The sequence below is a fragment of the Triplophysa rosa genome, linkage group LG18, assembly GCF_024868665.1.
Source record: "Triplophysa rosa linkage group LG18, Trosa_1v2, whole genome shotgun sequence".
Lineage (NCBI taxonomy): Eukaryota > Metazoa > Chordata > Actinopteri > Cypriniformes > Nemacheilidae > Triplophysa > Triplophysa rosa.
Window position 1 is genome coordinate 23,876,759 of NC_079907.1, and position 19,535 is coordinate 23,896,293.

The window sequence follows — 19,535 nt, forward strand, 5'->3', positions numbered from 1 at the left end:
AAAAAAAAAATCTGATTAATCGCACATAACATTAATGTGTCAAGAACAGTGGACAAGAAGGACCCAGGTGCAGACAGCATAAATGCACAAAAATACTTTAATGAAATAATAAACCCATGAGGGGGAAAAACGACAAGAGAAAACAACACAAACAGAAAACTTCCCACTTGGGGCAAAACAAGAAAGACTAGGTAACAAAAGATATAATCCAAAACTCGATCATAAAAAGACAGGAACACTATCTATGGCGTGGGAATATTGGATATGGATGAACAAACACAAACACAATGAACCGCACAGAACAAGAGACGGGAGGCACTTAAATAGGGACAAAAACCAAGGGCAATAATGCAGGGCAGGTGGGAGGAATTAACACTAAGGAAAACTAACGGGAAGATACAAGGGGCAGGTGAGGGGAATGAAACACTAATGGGATGCTAAACGGAGGGGGGCGGGGCCAAGGACGAGACCGGAGGACTGCTCTGCGACAGTCCACAGAATCTAGGAAACTACTGACCGGAAGGACAGGAACATGACATTAATGTTTTAAAATATACTTAATTACAATCTAATAATTTCACATTTAATCTCCAAATTTATGTACTGTAGAAACAACAGATTTCTTTAACAGCATAATTTTATGAATGAAAGCCAACATTCTGATATTAGTACTATTACTGATGTCTCTATTAAATTGATTATTTTTTATTTATTTTAACATTAATTATAGCCATTCAAAAGTGTAATTGAGAGCTATCATGTCTAATAAGTAGGAAATATACAGAAATGTAATAGTTTTCAAACACAAATACAGTCTTTAATGCTTAGTTGTGAATTAAATAGAGAAGAATTCTCATTAAAGCTACAAAACACATTGAATTCCTCTTTTCTTTTGTTTTTTGATCAACATTAGTGACAGGAGTCACAGCAGCAGGTTTAAGAACGCGGCCCCTTTAAGAGCTGACACTCTACGCAGATGACGCCACTCCCATTTTCACAACTCTGCATTCATTTAAAATTTTATTTAACACGCTGATGTCTGTGCTTACGAAAATGCTAGACAAATTGGGCTTTCTGTCATAATCTTGTGTGGTTTTATTCATTCAAGCACGAAAGAAAAGTTAATACTGTTGTGCTGTCTGACAGATTCTGACAGAGAGTCACTGACGCAGCCTTTAGCCCGTGACTGTATACACCAGACTGGACCTCGCGTTGCGTTTTGCCGCGTCCCACAGCTAGAAGCCGTCTATCTTCATTGAACAAAGCAACTGTTTCAAAATGTGCTTAAGTGGTTTAAAAGCCTGTACACGAGTAAGAGCGTGATTATATAATGTAACCTAGACAAAGGATGACACAACAAACGGATGCTGTGATAATTGCGTTAAATATTTTTAACACGTTAATCTGAAAAAAATGAATTGCACAGTTGGGTTGTTTTGATTAAATAATAATAAATCAATTAATTCAGATAAGTAACACAATAAAAAACATGATTTATGAAAATGAATAAAAACAGTTATCTGGTTTTGCAAATTAACTCTTCATGTGGTTATCTATCCTAGACACTTTTAGCATACCATGGACTATTCTGATTATGTGCACTGAATAATATGAAATACAAATTGTAATAATTATTGTAATATTTTTGTGTAAAAAAATATAGCATGGGGGTCCCCGCATCATGACACGGCCAGACACTTCTGGGGCTTGAGCGTGCCTCCCTGGGGCTTACTCAGGGCCAATGGCCAGGGTTTTTAGGCCCGCCGAATCCCTTGGGCCAAAGCGGGCCAGCTGGGGCTTGAGGAGTTGTTAAGGTCAAAGGTGGAGATGATATGAGTCAGAGGAACTGAAAATAACAGCAGATTAAACTCAAAAATGAGAACTGTTCCACGTCCTCGTGAGCTCCGCACGCACTTCCGGATAAAATGGAACCTGGTTCTTGCGGTCGGAGCGTGGTGAAAGCCACGCCCCGCCCCGGTTCCATTTTTCCCAGGCAAGCATGGCCGACATGTCAGCGTCGACCTCATCTTGGGCTCTACTGCCTGGGGGCAGGAGCTCCAAGGGGTCTTCCGCATCCAATGCCAGGAGGTAGCTGTCCGATGCAATGACAGAAAATTTGTCCTCATCCTTCTTTCGAGTCTGCCCGCTATGGGACGGTTCACCGCCGCCCATCGGAGATGTCAGGTGAGTGTGCTGGGGCATGGATGGTCCGCGAAGCCGAAGCTGACGGAGCGACATCCATGGGAATCCCCAAATCCCCCCGCTGTTTTCCGAAGCGGTCGTCCTCACCGAAGCGGCGAACTCGCTCGGAAAGCAGACGGGGTTGCAGCAGCGTTCAAAAAGAACGTAGCCAGCCGTGACCGCAACACCTCCGTCGAACTCGGGGATGAGTCTGTCACACCCAAGAACAAAGCTGCGAGATATGCAACTGTGAGAAATTTGCTGTTTTAGATGCTCTGTGGCTCGCCGAAACGCGCAGGGGAAGTCCGCTCGAACAAAGGGGGAGTTCCGCTGCACGCGTCTTAAGTCCAGCAGTGTAGTAGTTTTCTCGAAGAGAATAGTTGCCTGACATCCAGTCACGCAGTTCCGAAGAACAAAAAAAGATGAAGATGAATGCCATCTCCTTTTAAACCCGTATGCACGGGGCGGAGCCTGGCGTGCGCGTGCCATTCGCCAAGTTCATTGGCGTTCTTAAATTCCTCTCGGAGATGATAGGATCTCAAGATCAAACCCCAGACTGTCTCTCAACACAACATCGAGAGACCGACTGAAAGGGAACTACTACCACTACTGATGTCTCTACTGATTTTCTCTTCATCTTAACATTAATTTTAGACATTAAACATTGAAGTATAATTGAGAGCTATTCATTTTAACATTTATTCGGCTTTAAAAAACTTTTAATTTAAGGGAACTTTAAACAATCTTTCCAGCCCATTAAAATATCATGTGAAAGTTCTCAAGCACTTAACAGTCTTGGCCGCTAAATTCTACATGAAATACAGAAGAATTTTCATTGAAGCTACAAAACACATTGAATTTCTCTTTTCTTGTGTTCTTTGATTCACATTAGTGACAGAGGTCACACCAGCAGGTTTAAGAGTGCGGCCCCTTTAAGAGCTGCCGCTCAACGCAGATCTGATGCTTTCCCCATTTTCACAATGTGCTTTTTAGGCATAATCTTGTGTGTTTTTGAAGCACGAAAGAAAATTGAATTCTGGTGCACTGCACAGCTAGAAGCTGCCTGTCTGTTCGCCGTTTTAAATCCTGCTTAAATGGGTTATTGTGAATAAGAGCGTGATCATATAAGGTAATGCTAGCAGAAAAAATGGATGCTGCGTTAATTGCGTGAAATATTTTTTAACACATTAATCTGAAAAAAGGAATCGCATGTGTTAACGAATTATTTTTGACAGCACAAATTGTTACATATACACATCGTCTGTGGAAGACGCAGGACAATAAACGTTTGTTTCATGATTGCATTGGGTTTGAATGTCCCAGTTTTTTGTCAAACTATGTAATTGCATACCACCACGCAAAACCATCTTGCGACGTGTGTTGTGTTGTTAATGCAGGTGTGAGAAGCTAGCTGATATGATCTGGCAGAACAGACAGCAGATTCGTCGAGTTGAACACCTGACACAGCAGCTGCCCATACCTGGACCGACAGAAGAACTGCTCACCGAACTCAACGCTACTGTCACCGACATCATATCAGCTCTCGTCACCAGGTACACACATCACTGATGACATCACACATCACTATACTCTTGACAGCTGTCGTCTGGCTCTGTGATGTTTTCATCATCAGTGTCTCTTTCAGCACCTTCATCATAGAGAAACAGCCTCCTCAAGTGCTCAAGACTCAGACCAAGTTTTCAGCAACGGTTCGCCTGCTGGTCGGAGGAAAACTCAACGTTCACATGAATCCTCCTCAGGTGAAAGCCACCATCATCAACGAACAGCAGGCCAAGGCCTTACTGAAGAACGAGAACACGCGCAAGTAAGATTTAAGTTTTCAATCCGAAGTCATTTTCAACTCATCTTTGTCTCGGCCACATAGAAAACAAGAGAGACTCACAGCCACTTCATGAAGCTATGTACAGCAGAATTCTGACCGACTCAGCTGCGGGCTTGACTAAACAAATTGAACAACAAACGTCCTTAGAATGTTGACTTTCACAGATGTGACTTGTGTTGTGTGTTTGTGTTAAAGCGACAGCAGTGGAGAGATTCTGAACAACAACTGTGTGATGGAGTATCACCAAACCACAGGCACCCTGAGCGCACACTTCAGAACCATGGTAAACTCTTTATGTTTCACACTATACAACCAAACACCAGGAACCAGCTCAGTCCATAACACATTGTACGGGCTCTCCTCTTAGATGTGGTACTGTAAGTTTCAATAGCAGACCTGACTTGTCTGGAAAGTTTCAAACATTGGGTGAAGTTCATAGAGATGTGTTAGATCCCTTCAGATGTTTTGGTTTATAAGAGACTTTATTGGATTGAATAAACACAGAATGTGATTTAAAAGATTAACTGTCCTCACTGTTCCCATCTTGTATCAGGCTTGTATATGTTTGATTTTTATGTGACGTGAGAACCTGATATGAGCAAAAAGTTACATCAAATTGATTTATGGTGTTTAATTGGTAAATAGGGTGTCAAACCACTGCTGAATGTAGCCTGAGGGGCATTTAAAAAGTGAGATTTTATCCTGCTCAATATGATGGGATTTATGCACAAAAATCAGTGTGTACTGTGAACACAGTTGTCAAAGCGTGTAAATGTTTGTGTTTTCAGTCTCTGAAGCGCATTAAGCGTGCAGACCGGCGCGGGGCCGAATCAGTGACAGAGGAGAAGTTTACGGTTCTGTTCGAGTCTCAGTTCAGCGTGGGTGGAAATGAGCTCGTGTTTCATGTCAAGGTAAAAATCTTTGATCTTGCTCTTTCATTCGTTGAGCTTTTGTTCATTGTCAATTCTGTGAAATGCATTCGTAATGCATTGGTTGTTTTGTGTCTCATGCAGACATTATCACTGCCTGTCGTGGTTATCGTTCATGGTAGTCAAGACAACAACGCCACGGCGACAGTGCTCTGGGACAATGCTTTCTCTGAGCCAGTTAGTGACTACATCATTTACATCTATGACTTTGTGTGTGAAATCCAAGTCTCATAATCTGAAAGGAGTATCAAAGTTTGATGTCAGTCTTTGTCAGTATTGGAGATATCAAGGTTATATTTTCACAGAATGTTCTTTACATTATGAAGATATCGTTTGCAAATTTGATCACCTTTTTCCTTCGGCTGTTAGACAGTAAAAATAGTCAGCCGTCCGATGGCTTTTGAGGAGTCTAGCAAATGCTCCTTGTCTTAATGCTGTGATTTGTGATGTTATTAGTGGGATGCGCGAGTCCGTTCTTCTATAAAGTTGTGGTTTGTGATGTTTCAGGGTCGAGTGCCGTTCGTGGTACCTGATAAGATTGTGTGGCCACAGCTGTGTGAGGCTTTGAACATGAAGTATAAATCTGAGGTTCAGAGTGACAGAGGTCTGTCAGAAGATAATCTGGTGTTTCTCGCTCAGAAGGCCTTCAGCAGCTCCAGTAACAATCCTGAGGATTATCGCAACATGACCATCACCTGGTCTCAGTTCAACAGGGTAACACACGCACACACTTGTATATATGGTTTACGAGGACTCTCCATAGATGTAATGATTTTTATACCGTACAAACTGTATATTGTATTCCCTAACCCCAAAGGTAAAAAAATGATAATTAAAAAAAAGTAAAAGAGAAAAATACTCATTTAGTATGTTTTTTAAGCGATTTAGTTCACGAGGACACAGGAAGGATCTCCGTAAACCATGTTTACGTTGTTATACACGTGTCATTACACAGATTTGTGTCCTCGCAAACCATGTATACAAGCACACACACATATATCTGAAGTTAAAATGTCACATTGGTTGTAGTAATCTTTCTTCTGAATACATCAGACAAATTCCTTGTACCGGTAAACCAACAGTACTTTCATTCTGATCTCATGTTATGGTTGCAAGTCATTTTTTATTGAAAACATTGGTCAAGAATGTATGCCTGTTGCGGTGGATGGTATGACCAGCACTACTTCACAATATTTATATAGAAATATCAGCATATAGCGAGCGTCTTAGTCTAACTGACAGGAACAGCCACTTATTTACAGTTGCTGGGATGACACACTTCTCTTCTGTTGTGTGATACATTAGGTACTCAACCAGAATAATCCTTATGCCGTTGCCATTGCCGTCCCCGTGGCGGTACTTCTTTAATGTGTGTTTGCTGTTGTTTGCTGCTGAATGGCAGTCTATTCACAGATCTTCATTCAGCACGGGTTGGCGCGATTTTCTTAACTTCGCTCACTCAGCCAACGGGCTAAAGTTGAGAGATTCAGGTGTTAAAAGACAAACGCTGTCTACAATATAAATGTACAGGCACAAGTAATTCTATTTAATACTAGTCAGAAAAATATACGCTTGAATGTCATTTAACAAGGAATGCATTTATATTTGTCCCAAGCATTCCATCAATACTTTATACATTTTGAATCATTTTCAATATATAAATAAAGTGTAGGGACAGGGTTTGCTTTTTTCAGTTATTGCTGGGTTGCATAGAGAGCGTCATATTTGTATTCGCGCTGTGTTTTGTGCATGTTGCGAAATACAGCGAGTGAGATCAATTAAAAGAGCTCATGAAAAACTCCACGTGTGTTTGCTCACGAGTACTGCGCTGCGCGTCATGCATAAAAAATGGCCAAACCCAACACTAACACATGATTTAGCTCTATTTCCTTTAAAACAGAATGTTGCTGTATAATATCACTGGATTATCAGCATCCATCTCCTATACAGAATAAATACGTCTGCAAACACAGCACTGCGTTTCTCCGCTGGTAACCCAGGATTAAGAGCGTTCTAAACATTCACGTTCATGTTAGTGCATTCACGAATTGAGGAAAACCTACGTTTGTAGAAACGTGTATTCTTGTGTTTACAGGAAAGTTTACCAGGCAGAAATTTCACATTTTGGCAGTGGTTTGATGGAGTGATTGAGCTCATGAAGAAACATCTGAAGTCTCATTGGAATGATGGGTAATGATGCTTCAGACCTCACAGGAATGTTGAGAAACGATTGCTCAGATCTAGTGTAACTGGCATGTTTTGTTGTTATCTGCAGAGCGATTTTGGGTTTCCTCAACAAGCAGCAGGCTCAGGATATGTTGATGTCCAAACCCAATGGCACATTTCTCTTGCGCTTCAGTGACTCTGAGATCGGAGGGATCACTATTGCCTGGGTTGCAGAGAACCCCAATAAACCAGGTAGAAAATGCTAGCAGACGTGTAAAGCTACAGGAATGGGTTCAATGTTTCTGATGTTTCTTGTGAACTTGTGGGTATTTTTGCAGGAGAACGGATGGTGTGGAACCTCATGCCCTTCACTACTAGAGATTTCTCCATCCGCTCTCTGGCTGATCGCATCAGTGATCTGAACCATCTCCTCTTTCTCTACCCCAGCCAGCCTAAAGATGAAGTCTTCTCACGTTACTGCACGCCTCCAAACTGTACTGCATACTTTGACATACTTTAGCACAGTGGTTTCCAAACCTGTCCTGGAGGAGCCCAGTGCGGCTGATGAGTGGGTCAGATGAAATGTGCCATACTAGAGATCCTCCAGGACAGATTTGACAGCCACTGGTTTAGCACATTTGTGTAGATTTGTGTGCTTTTGACATTACTGTATGTCGTTCTAAACCTGTATACTGTTATTCACTGTTATTCTGTGGAACACGAGGAGCTGCTTTTCTCCACATTGTAATCATGTCTATAAATGAAAGAATTTCAGCTCAATTCACATGTATGTGTAGAGCTTTTCACAATGCTTAGTGTTTCAAAGCAGTTTTACAGAAAATGCATGTTTCTACATCACAATTAATAGCAATGTGTAATCAAAGGTTTTAGATCCACTGCCATTACTGTGAATGGGCTTCAAATGTAACGCTCTAGTGAAGGATTGAAATAGCTGGCTGGAGGCGTAGCAAACATGACAGCAGAGTGCCCTCACTTCTGTAACAGACTTTGACGTAATGTCCATATTGCAGAAATGTACATTTAGAATACAAATAATAGAAACTAACATTATTTAAACAAGTAGCACATTATTGTGTTCATAACCGTCACAATAGATGAATGATTTTGTATGTTGTATGTCAACAGGCTGAGATTGTCCTTTTCGCTAAGTTTCTCAATGAAAGTGAACTTTTGTTTTGTTCAGCAAAGGCCGTGGGTGATGGATATGTCAAACCAGAGATCAAGCAGGTGGTGAAGGTTGAGTGAGTATTTCTTTATATTTTAAAGTAAGAGACAGCCTGTACTTTTATTTTCGTGTCCTGGTTTAAATGCGGACACAGATTGCACACATGCACACTCGTGTTATTTATCACAGAATTATTCTTTCTGTTTCTCCCACTATTAACTGCCGGAGTTTATGGTTGGCCGCTTCTCTTTTGGCAATAAGATATGGTGTTATTTTCCTTTCTCAGGTTCTCGTCGCCCAATCCTGAACCGTCTCCAGGGAATTCCTCTTTTATAGAGCATGCAGCGTCACCCACCATCAGTCAGCCGCATAACTTCACAATCTATCCGTCTATGTGAGCTTTATTTCTGTTTATCAAGCTGGGACATTGATGGGGTTGATTATGAAACCAGTGTGTGATCTGCGTGTGTGTGTGTGTAGGAATGACCCTATGTTGGAGACTGAAGGGGAGTTTGATCTGGATGAGACCATGGACATGGCCCGACAGGTCGAGGAGTTCCTGCGTCAGCCCATGGAAACCCAATGGAGTGGACAACAGTCGTGACCTTTGACCCCTCTCATCTCAGCTACACCAAAAACTCGATGGTTCCATATTTTTCTATTAACAAATGCTGTTCCATGAATGTTTAACTGCCTCTCGGTTCATTTGTCATCATGAACAGCAGAGGGTGTGTACAGTACAGAAAGATTTGTGAAGTTCATTCTGTGTCTGACGAGGTTTGAATGAGTCACATGAGCCTTCATCTTTAATTTCAACCAATGAAGAATTCAGGCCAGCTTCGAGGACACTCGTTGTTAGTGGCACTAAGCTCCTCCCACTGGTTTCCATTGGTTGAGATAGATGTTGATGTTTTTATCCATTAAAAGCAGAGAGCAGTGTATTAAAGTCACAGCACTGATGCCGTTGACTAAAAGACAGACCCTTTCACACTATCAGCCCTGCGGTAACAGTGAACAAACAACTGTTATCAAAATACAGAGCTGCTGCTCGCTACATCAATCCAATTATCAGCAATCAAGATCTAATGCGGCAATGAAACGGATCAGAAATACAGAACGCTGTAACAACATAGTTCATCAAACTATCGTCTGCTTCAACACTCACCCGACCGAATGACATGAAAGAGAGCTGTTGTGCCACTGACTACAAATACATTTATATCATTTAGCAGATGCTTTTATCCAAAGTGACCTACAGTTGTGACCTACAGAATGCAACAAGCCATTCATATTACTGACAAAAACCTTTGTGCTATGCAGAATGTTAAATGATGTCATCAGTCAGAATCATAGGCGTAATTTGCGGGTGGGACATGTCCCCACCACTTTTCGGAAGAAATTAAGAAATGCTTTCGGAAGGTGTGTATTGTTTAGGGGCCATTAACATCTCAAAGAAATTCAGGATGCGCCGCTTTCTCACCATCTCCCGTTGCTCACACTCGTAAGTTATATTTGCAGAAGACAGAGAGCCGTGACTTCAGAAACGCGGCCAGTATGAAATGTGTCCATCATCCGTGTTCGCAGCGCTTACTTGTGCATCCAGTGTCAAAGCACAAGAACGCGTAAACCAACGAACAAGTGACAGTTTTAGTCATAGGAATAAACTTTTTATTTGTAATGCACCGCAACAGCCAAGTGACTTTCCCCAAATGACAGTTCGGAACCGCATATTGTGAGAGCTGGAGTTGAGAAGCGGAGTAACTAATGGACGGAGCGCCCACTATATATGATCAATCTTCCCAACCAGTTATTACAGAAACAATTTATTTAATTTATTTATAAAGGATTGTCCCCACCACTTTTCAAAACAAAGTTACGGCACGGGTCTGAATCGAGATGCTTCAGCTTCTACAGTAAATCACACAACAGCTCTTTCTCATTTTAGGTTGGGTCGTGTGGGTGTGACCGCAGTGATGTCATCTGATGCTGGATCACATGATCTGGAGTGTCAAACTTTGTCTGTAGGCTGCTCTTGAAAAGGTCACTTGGTATTTTGATGTCATACTGCGATCATTCATGAAGTATAACACACCCGCTCTCATTTCAGGATGAGCGCTGAACTCTTCTTTGGTCTGTAGTTCTGATACAGTAATATACCTTGGTCTGTTTAAATACTGGATTCTGATTGGCTGGAAGGTGTGCATTAAAACCGTTTAATGCACATGTAGTTCCAGTCAGTTTGATTAACATTTGAAATGAACTGAGGAAAATAACATTTTCACCTGTCTGATCAAAATTTCACTGTAAACATCAAAACAGCTTCAACTTGTCAAATGACCATGGGATAAGCGGGATAATCTAATCCACGGCTAGCCATGCATTATCCCTTACATATCGCACAGTATAATGTGATGTCCTCACTGTGCTTTATGGTGAGATCAGTTTACATTTTTTATTTAAAGGTTTGACATTTATCTTTCCAAACTGAATTGCTGTGATTTCAACATGACATCAGAGCAGCAGTGTAGCTGTTTTTACCGGCCTGAATCAAACATACATTACATGTGATTTATATGTGAGTCAATTCACAGCCCCCACAAGAGTAAATCAACAGAGAAATACATGACTGTAATGCCTTCAAACTACTCTTGTTGTTTTTTCTTTTTAATTCTTTTGATTCTCAGTACCATAATGTGAAACAAAAGCGTAAAGTGTACTGCCAGTGTTGTTGCGCTGGCTTTATTTGCGTTGTTTAAGGACGGATTATTTTCATGACTGAATCACAATGGAAGTGGGCATTGACAGCGAGAAGTTTTCTCTGGGAGTAATCTTGTGTAAACGGAGACAGTTACCACAGGAAAACTATATACTCACGCAAGGTGAATTGAATATAAAATAGTTTTTTTCTCTTAGCTCAGCACATTTGAATTTGCTTTCAGCTTCGTGGATGTTTAAATGTAGTCCACAGATTCCCTGGAAGAAATTATTGCTACCGTCTGCTTCTTTGTAATGAAATGACTTTACTCGAAATAGAAATAAATGACCACATTATTTTTTTAAATATTATTGTAATGGACCAGTCCATTAAAAATATGAGGAATTCTCAATCGAAGATGTTTCTTTATACTCATGTCAAACATGTCACCATTAAGAAAAAGATCTCAGGAAAATAGAGCCACACAGACACAGAATTATATACTGTATATTATAATGTATGGGGGAATAGCTATCATTAGAAGGAAGCTGTCTAAAAAGATATATTCTTTCAAATATAGATATTATCATAATACTGTTACAAATGTCTTATTCTACAATTCTCTGACATGTTTTCAATGTGAAGCTAATTGCTTGTTTTTTTAGTTGTTTCTTTTTTTCTAAAATGTTTTTTGTTTCTTGTTTTATGTATTTGTACTTGTGGTCTATTTTATTGTCTAACTCGTTTTGTGTTGTTGGATTCTTTGGAGGTCTTTTCTTGTCATTTTCATAGTTGATCAACAGCTTATGTGTTTTGGGAGATTATGAAAATGAAAAAAATGAAGCTTTAAAAATATTTTAACAACAGAATTGTCATTTAGAGTTGTATACAGTGCGTCCACAGTGACTGTACAAACTACAGCATGTGAAGCGTTATATATACGATAGATAGGTAAGAAAAGGGATTTAGTGATCACACAAATACTTACAAAACATCTTATGACTACATCTCTGTTTTCTGACTACATCTGAATGTTTTGATTTAAACTTTGTATTACTGGCACTTCTGGTGATTATTATTACGATAAATCGCTCAACTGTAACACTTTGATTATAAACATTTCCTAAATGAATGAATGCAAATGTCAGGTAATAGTGTTTTTCTGTATACAGTGATGAAATGTGCTGGGCAGCTCTAGTTACGGAAATGACAAAATTCAGCCTGGCAAAGTATTTCCAATTTCAAAAATAAACAATGGCATAAAATAACTTTTTTTGCTTGAATGGTTTCATAAATAACCTTTTAAATCCAGAGAACCATCCTGTTTTACAAGAGGTTCTTTGTAATGGAAATAGGTACGTTAAACTTTAAAAAACGTAAAAAAAAACACAAAATAAAGGAATTGTTCTGATAAGATGTTTTCTGGCCAATTCTCTCTGTTGGGTACCTCGGTCAAAGATCCAAATGAAAATGACATTGGCCTACGTAAAGCTCAAGGCACACAAATCTTGTGACAGTCGTTTCTAGTCATGTCAAGGACATTGAATATGAACTCTGGTAGTTATTTAATTTTGTGTGTTTACCAATCTCAAATATTGCCATTGTTAAAATCTCTGACGCTGGTATTTGTTCTTTATTTTAAGTGACTGTTGATGAGTAATTAATTCATCATCATTTTAATTGAAATTTATGTTAATGTATACTTCTGCAAGAGTCAAACAGCTTTTAGTCCTTAAACTGATCGGGGGAGAGCGAGGTTGAATGTAACGCTTTTTTATTATGGCTCAATCACTCAAAAAATATTTAAGCTTGATTTATCAGATTTTTACACAAGTACCAAACACATGTCTGCTACAAACTAACACTTAAAGTTTGTTTTTAAATTTACATTTAGTTATTTAGCTGACGCTTTTATCCTAAGCGACTTGCAAAGTAGGGGAAACAATAGAAGCAATTTGTGCAACAAAAGAACAACAATGTATAGGTGCAGTAAAAACTGGTCTTAGTTAGCCTACCACAATATACGTAGCTAAGATTTTTTGGGGGATAGGAAAGTAGAAAAGAAGTAGAAGACTGTACTAATGGGTCAGATGTTGATGGAAGAGATGTGTTTTTAGCCGATTCTTAAAGAGGCAAGAGGGATATCGCGGAACACATCTGGAGAAAGTGCGTGAGAGTGATTTTTCCCTTTGTGGGACGGCATCACAAGACCTTGTTTGATTGCAGAGCGCATGGATCTGGCAGGTACATAAGTCTGAATTAGTGAGTGAAGATATGGGGGTGCTGAACCAGTGGTGGTCTTGTAGGCCAAGAGCAGAGATTTTAATTGGATGCGAGCGACTATAGGGAGCCAGTGCAACCTAACCAAGAGAGGAGTGACGTGTGCTAAATATTATTGTGTCTATAAACTACAGAGGGATTTTGTTTGTACATCTTTTTAACATGCAGATATCTCCACATCCATCCATCCTTCATCTAACCATCCTTCTATTATACATCAATACATATGGATAGATTGATGAGAAAATGCTGCACAATAATAACCTAAAAATCATGTCAATTATTCTCACTAATATTGTCATTTCAGTTATGATTTCAAGTAATGGAATTTACAGGTTTTATCTCATTGTTTGTATACATTTTCACACATTGGGATTAATTGTAGCGGTCATGAATCTCGGGGGAAGAGAAGAACCCAGATGCAGGTGTAACCGGTCCCACTTGCACCGCTCTGCACGGGCCTCGAACCGGCGACGGTCCGGATGGGAGACGGGCACTCTAACGAGGAGGCTAAAGACCGCAGTCTCTAGCGTCTGTCGCTAGAGCATCTCTGTTGGTCGGGGAGTGAGGTTTACACACTGCACAGCTCTTCACTAGCTGGCCTCCGTTACAGTCACCCCCCAAACCTCACTCCCATCCGGGTCACGGCACCAATGTAACCGGTACTACTCGCCCGCCCTGCGTGGGCCTCGAACCGACGTCGGTCCGGATGGGAGACGGGCGCTCTAACGAGGAGGCTAAAGACCGCAGTCTCTAGCGTCTGTTGCTAGAGCGTCTCTGTTGGTCGGGGAGTGAGGTTTACACACTGCACAGCTCTTCACTAGCTGGCCTCCGTTACACTCACCCCCCTAAACCTCACTCCCATCCGGGTCACGGCACCAATGTAACCGGTCCTACTCGCCCCGCTCTGCGCGGGCCTCGAACCGGCGACGGTCCGAATGGGAGACGGGCGCTCTAACGAGGAGGCTAAAGACCGCAGTCTCTAGCGTCTGTCGCTAGAGCGTCTCTGTTGGTCGGGGAGTGAGGTTTACACACTGCACAGCTCTTCACTAGCTGTCCTCCGTTACACAGGCAGGCAGTGAAGGGATTAACAAGCAAGATTTTAATAATAAATACAAAAGACAGAAACAAAACACCCACGAGGGGGTAAACGACAAGGTGACAAAATAATAATACAAACACCAAAACCAAGGCTAACTAAACACTAAACTAGACAATACTTTGACAAAGACTAAACTAAACACTTACTAAGACAGGGGAAACAGGAACACAGCAAACAGGGAGCACATGGACCATAAGGCTGACATCAACCACAGGTAAGCACAACAAACGTACAATGACCGAGCACAGGACAATGAAACAAGAGGGCATTTATAGGCAAGACAAATGAGTGATAATGACACAGGGCAGGTGAGAAACATTAGACACGGCAGGAAAGCAATACATGAACCGAGAGGGGCGGGGCCAATAACGAGACACGAGAAAACACATGAGATGTACAAACGTAAACAACTCATGGCTTTCTCACATAAAACCTAAGGCTTTGTCATGGCTCTGCCACAGGACCAAGAAAAACATGACTAATAGAGGCAGAGCCATGACAGTAGCACTGTGCTACAACTAACCCTGCTGTGTAAACACACAGTTAACAGTTGCTAGGAGTATCTGTCATGTTTCAATATGGTGCTATGTTTTAGGCAACAAGACAGTGATTAAGATAATATAAGATTTGGTGACAAATTGAGAAATCGAAAAAAACATAGGATGAAGAAATTTACTTCCATGCTGCCAAAACAAACTTTGTCCAATATCTCCATGAAAACACATCAAAACCTAAAAAAATTCACAGATGATTATCTAGCAATGAGAGAAAAAGACCAAAACACTTTGCTGTGCCGCAAACGGGATTTTGGAAGACGACATTAACTCAACTCAACGTTATTTATATAGCGCTTTTTACAATTTTCATTGTTACAAAGCAGCTGTACATGAGACATATTGACTATAAGCAAAACAATTAAAGTTGTACCTGTAAAAACAAGAAAAAGGTGAAAACACAGAAGACAGACATGCCCACATACAGACACTTGTAGTGCCTGAGACCGATCAGACACGCAATAACTAGTTATATTTCTTAAATATAACAACACCCCTCACCCAACCAGCAAGCTAGTCGCCAGGGGTCTACCCCTAATCTGAAATTAACACTAGGCACAGGACCAGATCTCTGGTGACCATAGCCCACCCACACCAAACCATCAAGATAAGAGTATTTTACGACTGAATGGAATGGAGGGAGATGAACTCTCTTTACTCACTTTGGGGACAGACATACAATCCTAAATAAATCTCTATAGAAATATACATATATTCATTTATAACCTTTCCATGTATTGATGTTCTTGTTTTTATGTCTGTCTTAAACATTAATCCAAAGTAGTTTGAATGAATGTGTGTATAACTACTAGAATTATTAGATTTGTAGTAACTCATTTAACCAAGATGATATGTAGATCATGTTTGGTGTCTATGAGGCGCATTTGTGATTTCCTTAATGTTAATGTTTGTTGTGTCTTGGTAACTCTTTTCATATTAGTTTTATTAAACTCTTAGAAGTTTTCTTAGTGAACATCCAATCAGCTTCCACATGCAAAACACCATGTGGAAGACAAAGGCAATTAACTTTCCCTTCAAAGGTGCCATCTCCTGATTGGGTCAGTCACGTCTGTAAGATATGACATCCTTACAGTTTAAAGGAGACCGCAAGAGGAGTCTCTTAGTGTTCGAGGTGTTCGAAGTGTTCGACGGGTTCGTTCTTTCTCTCCTCTCTCTTCTTGCATTTTGCTTTTCTTTTTGTCTGGGTACTGTCCGTGCCATCTCTACAAGGGTAGAACTATCTCTAAAGGATGGACTAGAAGAAGACTTCACCTTTGACCCCTAAGTTTGTGCCAGGCTGTGGCCTCGTCTTTCCAGATACAGATCCTCTGCATAAAACTGGTTCTCTCTGATCACTTCCAGCCAAGATCTACTGGAGCCTCAACAAACTGCATCAGGACACTTTCTTTCTTTTGATGGGCAAGACATGCAAGTATCATATTTAGTCTTATTAATGGATGCATAGAGCATCATTAATCCTTTTAACAAAAGTGCTTTACAAGAAGAAACTGATGTTTTGTTCAGGCTATTGATCTTCTGAATATCAAATACTGCCATAAATCCATGCTCTGTTCATCTCTCTGCTTCAACTTCAACCTTCTTCCAATGCTAAACTGTATGTGTGTGTATGTTAGATTAGTATGTGTCTAGTCTAGGTAATAAAGTCCTGTTTTATTTCACACGTGACATTGTGTGTAGTTCATGCTCATAATCTGGAGTCCCTAAACATGCAGATTCTTGCTACCTGCTCATAATGCTAAGTGATTTCCCCAAATCATGAATTTGATCCAAATAAGTATAATTGATCATAATCAATTAAATTCATCCCAATTTGGGCTGATATTTGTTTCCCTTACAAAGGGTGGTGGAGAATATATTACTTATAATTGTGATCAAAGCTCGATGATAATTCTTACAAATTAGGTGAAGAATAGTGTTTAAATAATACTGTTCCTCATTGAATCCACTACACACTCCACACACACAATATGCACACGTACTAACACACATAGACATAGACACACACACTCGGACGCGCAGACACATGTATACAGACGAGTACGCACAGTGTACTAGATAGTGTCAAGATCTTCAACGTTATTTCTCATGCTAGAGATTTGAGACAATTCGGGCAGATTATCGAGAAACGCATCTTTGGTAGTTGAAGTTATTGTTCTACCATATTTGTAACAAGGAGTTTTATTTGCAAATATAGGCCAGTGAAGCAATAACAGATAATGATCCGAAATGTCTTCACTCTGCTGAAGGATTTTAACATCGTCCACATTTATTCCGTAAAACAGTATTAAATTTAAAGTGTGATTCTACATCTGTAACGTTATCTACATGGATGTTAAAGTCACCAACGACAAGGACTCTATCTGCGGCCAGTACTAGTTATGATAAGAACCCACCAAATTCTTTAATAAAATCTGTGTGGTGCCGTGGAGGCCTATATTGTTACGGTCTGGTCGGGTCATCATCTGGCACGGGATTGTTTTGTTTTTTGTCGAGCTTCGGCTGGCCTCGTGCTTGTGTCTGCGTCATTCGCCCCACCCTCGTGTTTCTGTATGACTTCCCCTGCACTGGTGTTTTTCCACTCCGTATTCACGCGCCTGTTGGCACTTCACTCATTAGACATCATCGTTTCCTTAATTACTCCACGAGGAGTATGATCTCCTCGTTACGTTCTCTTTACAATTCCCTCTGTGTTTGTTGTCCAGTGTCTGTTCGTTGTAGATTTTTTCTGCCCAGACTGCCCCAGCGGATGCTGCGGCTCTCCTGTTGAAGTTATTTCTTGTTTAGTCTTTTCTCACCTGAGAGACTCTACCATAGTCTAGTCTAGTCTAGTCTAGTCTAGTCTTGTCTTGCTTCTTGGAATATATGCTTACCTTCCTTGCTCTCCTCGCTTCTCCTTCTGCTCTGTCTCCTCCAGCAGCTTGCATCAGCGCTCCGGTCAGTGGTCATCGCAGTCAGTTGTCTTCTTGGGAGAACTCACCAACTACTTCTCCAGGCGCAGCTTTTCACCTCTCAGTCAACACGGACTCCGAGTCGAGTGAGGCCACCAGGCGCTACCGCCCATCTCTCAGCACCGGCAGCCCATCCTCGACTCTCCGTGCTGTCTCTCTGCTTCTCCGAAGGGAAACGCTCGCGACCTGTACCTGTATATTTCTCTGCCTTCGTCAGTGACTAATAAAGACTCTGTTTTTTCCCCGCACTTGGGTCTCCCGTGGTTCTGTCATGACATATATACAATAGCTAGAATTAGTTTAAAAAATGTTTTATCCTTAGTATTAGGCGTTGAAACATGAAGTACCATGACTTCAAAAGAATTATATTTAGATTTCTGGGAAATGCTAAAAGAGTTATTGTAAAGTGCTGCGACACCTCCCCCTCTGCCTTTTAGATGAGGCTCATGTTTATAATAATAATCTTGGGGGACAGATTCATTTAAAGTAATATAATCATCTGGTTTTAGCCATGTTTCTGTCAAACAGAGCATGTCTATTTTATGATCTGTTATCATTTCGTTAACAAAAAGTGCTTTATTAGAGAGGGGGCAGTTGTGGCCTAATGGTTAGAGAGTTGAAGCGTCGGGGTTGGGTGTTTGTGAGAGTGACTCGTTAGAAACATATCGCTACGACTTTAAAGATGAAGAGAAGTTATGTGAAACAAACAGGTACGCCAGTTTCACAATTGTTTGAACCTTTTTAAGTTTCCACACTTAAGGGGACAGAGAGCTGTGGCTTTTCTGGATATACCTTGGAGTAAACAAAAAAAGTTTGTCTGTTGTTACTAATAGCCTCAATAGGAAAACTCGAGAAACTTTGTAAGCAGTAATTTACCTTAAATTTCTTTGAAAATTGAACAGACAAACACCAGAAGATTTTTTATAATCAGAACACAGCTCGTTGATTTTAAAATACTGAAAAATGGATGATAATGGATGATGATGTTAATCTGTCAAACTGTCTGTTGCACTTCCGCAATATTTGAAGTTTTGCTCTTCATGCCCCCCCCACACACACACAAAAATACATACTGTATTTATATATATATATATATTAGGGCTGTCAACCATAACGCTTTAACGCATGCAATATATTTTTTCAGATACACTTGTTAAAAATATTTTTTGCAACATCCATTTTTTCTGTAATCATTGTCTAACGTTACATTACATAATCAAGCTTTTATTTACATAAAAGCCTTTAAACTATCTGGACGCGATTTGAAATGGTTGTATTGACCAGTCCAGTTTACATTGACAGCTTCTGGCTGTGGAACACGGCTGAACGCCACATGACAGCGGTCCCGTCTGGTGTGTAACGTACACATGGGCTAAAGGCTGCGTCAGAATCTGTCAGACAGTGCACCAGTATTAACTCCTTTCATGCTTGAATGAACAAAAACACACAAGATTATGCCAGAAAGCACAATTTGTCCAGTATTTTCGCATGCACAGTCTTCAACGAGTTAAAACAGTCTTACATGAATGCAAAGAGTAGTGAATTGCATATAGGAATTTACAGTCTGTTATATTTGACCTGTGCTTCTCTCTCCTTTATCCTAAATGTGTGCTCTCACTGAGCGTGTGTG

At 40.5% G+C, this 19,535-nt stretch overlaps 1 protein-coding gene across 1 annotated transcript in view; it reads left to right on the top strand.

Annotated features, from left to right (window-relative positions):
• Positions 1 to 12,392, top strand: part of stat5b (signal transducer and activator of transcription 5b) — a 56,318-nt gene extending 43,926 nt beyond the window's left edge. Inside the window, exons 8-19 of the mRNA XM_057357729.1 lie at positions 3,579 to 3,734; positions 3,827 to 4,006; positions 4,220 to 4,307; positions 4,813 to 4,935; positions 5,038 to 5,130; positions 5,461 to 5,667; positions 7,049 to 7,143; positions 7,229 to 7,371; positions 7,458 to 7,613; positions 8,324 to 8,381; positions 8,592 to 8,699; positions 8,786 to 12,392. Of these exons, the coding sequence (XP_057213712.1) occupies positions 3,579 to 3,734; positions 3,827 to 4,006; positions 4,220 to 4,307; positions 4,813 to 4,935; positions 5,038 to 5,130; positions 5,461 to 5,667; positions 7,049 to 7,143; positions 7,229 to 7,371; positions 7,458 to 7,613; positions 8,324 to 8,381; positions 8,592 to 8,699; positions 8,786 to 8,909 (1,531 nt within the window). The 3' untranslated portion in view covers positions 8,910 to 12,392. The remainder of the gene's footprint in view (positions 1 to 3,578; positions 3,735 to 3,826; positions 4,007 to 4,219; positions 4,308 to 4,812; positions 4,936 to 5,037; positions 5,131 to 5,460; positions 5,668 to 7,048; positions 7,144 to 7,228; positions 7,372 to 7,457; positions 7,614 to 8,323; positions 8,382 to 8,591; positions 8,700 to 8,785) is intronic.
• Positions 12,393 to 19,535: the final 7,143 nt, after the last annotated feature.